The sequence below is a fragment of the Sinocyclocheilus anshuiensis genome, unplaced genomic scaffold (assembly GCF_001515605.1).
Source record: "Sinocyclocheilus anshuiensis isolate Anshui unplaced genomic scaffold, SAMN03320099.WGS_v1.1 scaffold13, whole genome shotgun sequence".
Classification (NCBI taxonomy): domain Eukaryota; kingdom Metazoa; phylum Chordata; class Actinopteri; order Cypriniformes; family Cyprinidae; genus Sinocyclocheilus; species Sinocyclocheilus anshuiensis.
In genome coordinates, this window is record NW_015538026.1 from 1712706 (window position 1) to 1717503 (window position 4798).

General features: G+C 38.7%; 1 protein-coding gene across 2 annotated transcripts in view; it reads left to right on the forward strand.

Moving 5' to 3' along the window:
- Positions 1–4798, forward strand: part of LOC107679490 (interferon-related developmental regulator 2-like) — a 12076-nt gene that overhangs the window by 2427 nt on the left and 4851 nt on the right. The window contains exons 2-5 of one of the 2 annotated variants that reach the window (XM_016475050.1): positions 1343–1402; positions 3757–3870; positions 3992–4073; positions 4179–4303. In XM_016475050.1, the coding sequence (XP_016330536.1) occupies positions 1343–1402; positions 3757–3870; positions 3992–4073; positions 4179–4303 (381 nt within the window). The remainder of the gene's footprint in view (positions 1–1342; positions 1403–3756; positions 3871–3991; positions 4074–4178; positions 4304–4798) is intronic. The other variant, XM_016475058.1, reaches the window with a different exon arrangement.

The window sequence follows — 4798 nt, forward strand, 5'->3', positions numbered from 1 at the left end:
TTCAGCGGCTCAGATGTCGGGAGTAAATGAGGACTGCTATGTTCATTATTACATCCAACAACAGAACAACTCAATCACTTAGAAATCATTCTTGTCTACATCTGCTCCGGCGGTGAAACAATGGCGAACTGATGACAGCTCACTCAGGGCGGGTCTAAGATAAGACACCAGTCCAGTCTGTGCTGAAACGCTACTGTCAATCAAACTATCGTGGGAGGGGCCTGTCTGTGTGACGTCACACAGACATGCATCTGAGATCGGCTCAATTTGGGAAAGGGGTAAAGATTTTAGTAGATTAAAAAAAAAAAACACTGGGTGGATTTTTATCATTATAGGGTGGTTGTGTACACAAACTGCCAACACACATTTCAGTTCAAACAACTTGTAAAAGTGCATGTAGCATCCTATGACCCCTTTAAAGGAAGCATATGTCTCAAGATCATTTGGCTATCAGATAAGCTCTCTCGGCTCACTCGGGGCATAGCTGGTTGCGCTTACCTGCAGTCGTGAATGCAGTGATGGACAGCTGTCTTTATTCAGTCCACTGGTGTTTGGATTTCATGTGATTTCTCATTGTGGTGGTGATATTATGATAATTCAGTTTCACTGATTGATTTGATCAAAAGTAATTCCATTTTGTAAGATCATTTAGTAAGATCATTTTAATTAAAGTAATTCCAAACTTTGTGAGGCAGACAACATTCTGTGATCAAAAACAATAACTTGTTAACACGCTCCACAGCACCACCCAGTTCATTTAGTTAGAACTGACTAGTTTGCGTGCTTAGGATTAACATCTACGGCCAGCAATGCAACGCGTAGTAAAATTCGAATAGTGTATTTATTTTTCAAATAATAATTACAGATTGAATATTCGACTCTGTGCACACCCCTAAAAACTGGTCTATTTTGTGACAGTACTGACAGTGAGTGCTGAAGAGTTATTTCTCTGAATGACAAATCTTATTGAACTCGTGTGAATGTCCTACTGAAAAAAAGCTTAAACCAGCCTACGATGGTTTGCTGGTCTTAGCTGGTTTCAGGTGGTTTCACAACTGCTATAAAATTGTTGTATGTAGCTAGATGGTGGACAAGGTGAATTTCCATTTTGACCAGTTTAAATATGACCAAAACCAGCAAACTAGACCAGTAAAACCAGATTAGGAGACCAGCAGGGTTATACATTTGAAAGATTTGAGAAGTAATTTGAGGCAACTTCAGAGTGCAAGAGTAGCAGTTTTTGTCATTTGGCCTTGTCCTACAGTTAAATGTTTGAAATGTCAAACTGATCTCAGATAAGACCTGGTTTAATCTCTCTCTTCCTCCTGTTCACTGTGAGCAGGCTCACTTCGACAGGAAGTGCTTCAGCTGCAGTTGTCAAAGACTGCCCTGTCACGTGCAGGTAGCATGACCTGATCTTGATTGTGACCTCATGCCTCTCACCCCATTAATGTTTAATAAGCTGCATGTGTATATCCATTCATGTGTATTTGTTTACATCTTCTCTCATTTGTCTAATGCCTTTCATGAATTGAAAGGTCAAATTTGGTCAAAAGTACATCCACAGCCCCATCAGTAAAGGTCAACTACCTCTTCATTGGTACAAACCAGAAACGTGTTCCTTTTGACTCCTATTATACTGGAAATCATTATTCATTATCACGATTAGAGGCTTTTATTGTCTCACCAAGCAGCTGTTTCGCTGAGGCAGCTAACGTTGTTTTTCATTGGCCTTTGAGCAATCATAGCGAAACATGGATGTTTAACAAAAGTAGTCATTTGACCTTTTTATGATGGAATTTAAATGCTAAAGTCCCCCCTGCTGCTTGGGAATCACATGTGTCCAGTCTGTTGCAGGTTCAGCTCCACTGAGCGATGAGGCTTCTGGAAAGTACTGGAACTCAAGTCAAAATATTTGGACTTAACTGTTTCTATCCACATTTTGACTCTGCAAAGTCTGAGGATACTGTGGATTGTTTTTCATAAATTCCCAACCATTCCAGACTCATACTCCACATAGTATTCATCCTCTGCTGAATGCACTGCTGCTTCCCATCTCATCCCTGCTGATATGTCTTGTTATGCTGATGCATGTATTGGTACAACAGTTAGACTGCCATTTGAAAGTCTATTGGAATGTCGCATTCATATTGATGAGATATTGATGAACTCCTAGTTTGAGGCCTTTTGTTTAAGTTCTAAAACAGTCTTCTGACTTTATTCTCAATGTGTTTTTGCTTAAATCTGCATATCAGTGAACCAGTTGATTGAAGCTTTGGGTAAAGGTTTTCAAACATTTTAGTTATATTTATTTAAACTGCTTTTGAAATAGATTAAAATTTTGTGTGCTTAATATTTTTTCTTTTTAAGAAATGTTTCTTGAGCACCAAATCAGCATTTTAGAATGATTTCTGAAGGATCATGTGACACTGAAGACTGGAGTAATGACTGCAGAAAATTCAGCTTTACCGTCACAGGAGTAAATTTTAAAAATATATTACAATAGAAAACTCATTTTAAGTTTTAATATTATTTTACAGTATTACTGTTTGTACTGTATTTGTGATCTAATAATATGCGCCTTGGTGCGCATAAGAGACTTATTTAAAAACAAAATCAATCCGATCCTAAACATTTTAACAGTAGTGTGTTATGTACAGGTGCATCTCAATAAATTAGAATGTCGTGGAAAAGTTCATTTATTTCAGTAATTCAACTCAAATTGTGAAACTCGTGTATTAAATAAATTCAATGCACACAGACTGAAGTAGTTTAAGTCTTTGGTTCTTTTAATTGTAATGAACTTTTCCACGACATTCTAATTTGAGATGCACCTGTACATTAAGCAGACCAACTTACAAATGAGTCACATCTTTACTAAAATCCTCTCAAGGAAATTAGACTGATCAAGTTAAATCATGATTAAATCAAACTCATTGATTAAATCAAACATCATTTTAGGCAATATCTAGTAAGGCTGTTTGAAACACAAATAAATATAGTGTAATAGTTTCAATATGTTTGATTTAATCTTTTCAAGAGTAGGAACTGCATGACCTATCTTTTAGAGATTAACCTGATCACTGAAGATCATGATCCAGAGTGGATCAGTGCAGAGAGACAGTTTGATTTAAAGAGGATAGAGTCTCGGAGGATATTTCTCCACTTTAATCTGTCTTCCACAATTTAATTATCAAAATTGTTTTTTTCAGTACATTTTTAATTTTAAAACATGCCATTTACAAATCCTCATGTTTCTAAGACTGACACTTTCATGTTAAACTAAAGGTCTGCTGGTACCTCAGTGGGAAACAGGTGGGCGTTTGTGTGTATATGTGTGTTTGAGAGAGGCCACACTGAACTTTGACCCAAATCAGAGCTCTGTTTCTGAGTTGTTGGTTTGCTTAGAAGTGTGTATGTGAGAGTGAAAGAGGTTTTAATTAGATTTTCTGTATAGTCGGACTGTTCACACTTTATGTTAAAGTTAATGGGACGCTCTTTAGATTATTGAAACTAACAGACTGGTTTTGCAATCCCTACATGTGTGTTTGTTTTATCTGAGCACTGAAGTGAATCTTCTGGCTTTGTCCAAGCAGAGGGTTTAGGTATATGAACTTTGTGGACAGTTAAAACACACATGATCACACTATGACACACCCATCTGCCTAACCTATGATCATTCCCATCTTTCATTGAATTAAACCATTAAACTAATGTTCACTGTGTATCTCTTCATCATGTCTCTCACTGTTTTAGGGAGAAATGGGGCGAGAGGCGAGTCTGGTGTGAGTGATGATGATTTAGCGTCGGATGTTCTCAGTCACTACAGCAGCGCCAGTGAGAGCGCGTCAGTCATAGAGGAGGGCACAGGTACCCAGAGACATGCAAATCACATCATACATGCACAAACATTAGCACAAATATATATTGCCAGTAGTATACAACTGCAAAAAAAAAAAACATCCACACACTGATTCTCTGTGCTGTGCAGGTGAGGTGGTAGATGAACAAACTGCTCAGGAAGAAACAGAAGACAAACTGAAGCAATGCATCGACAATCTGATGGAAAAAAGGTATCAATATGCTGACGCAACAGTGAGGAATGCAAGCACACACAGTTACTGAAAACTAAATGAGCTTTGCAGCTGTTTCACTCTTATCTTTTATGTGTTTTTCAGTGCTAAGACCCGTCTGGCTGCACTAGAAAGTCTGCGCTTGGGGTTTTCTTCCAGAGTCCTGTATGAGTTCCTGTTAGAGAGACGTTTCACCATCAGTGACTGTCTGGAAAGGAGCTTGAGGAAAGGTGTGAATTAGGAATTTTTGTGTTCACACATTGTCAAAATTCAAGTCCAGCCCGGGGTCGTCACATGTGGTTGCCGCAAGCCCGCCGGCCACTCCTTCGTCGAATCCGCCGGCCGCCGCTCACTCAAGGCCGCCGTGTGTGACGATGTGTTTCGTTGTGAAAGCGAAACTACTTTGTTTGGCCTTCCAAAAGAGGACACGACTAGAAATCAGTGGTTAAGTTGTATTTACAACACTATTCCAGAACAGTTCAACCCAAATATTCAGCTGTGTGCAGCACATTTTATGGAGGACTGTTTCCTGATCTTGGTAGAGTAGACTACAATGCTGGCTGTTCTGACTCACAGACTGTAAGTACGTTTTTTAAATTTAAAGAATTTGACGATTCAAACGCGAGTTTTGAGCAGTGTAGAGTAGCACTTGTTGTTTGTCATTTCTCCGATCAAAAATGCAGACATGGTTTTATGTTTACGCGGCGCGATGCAACGTGTAAAAA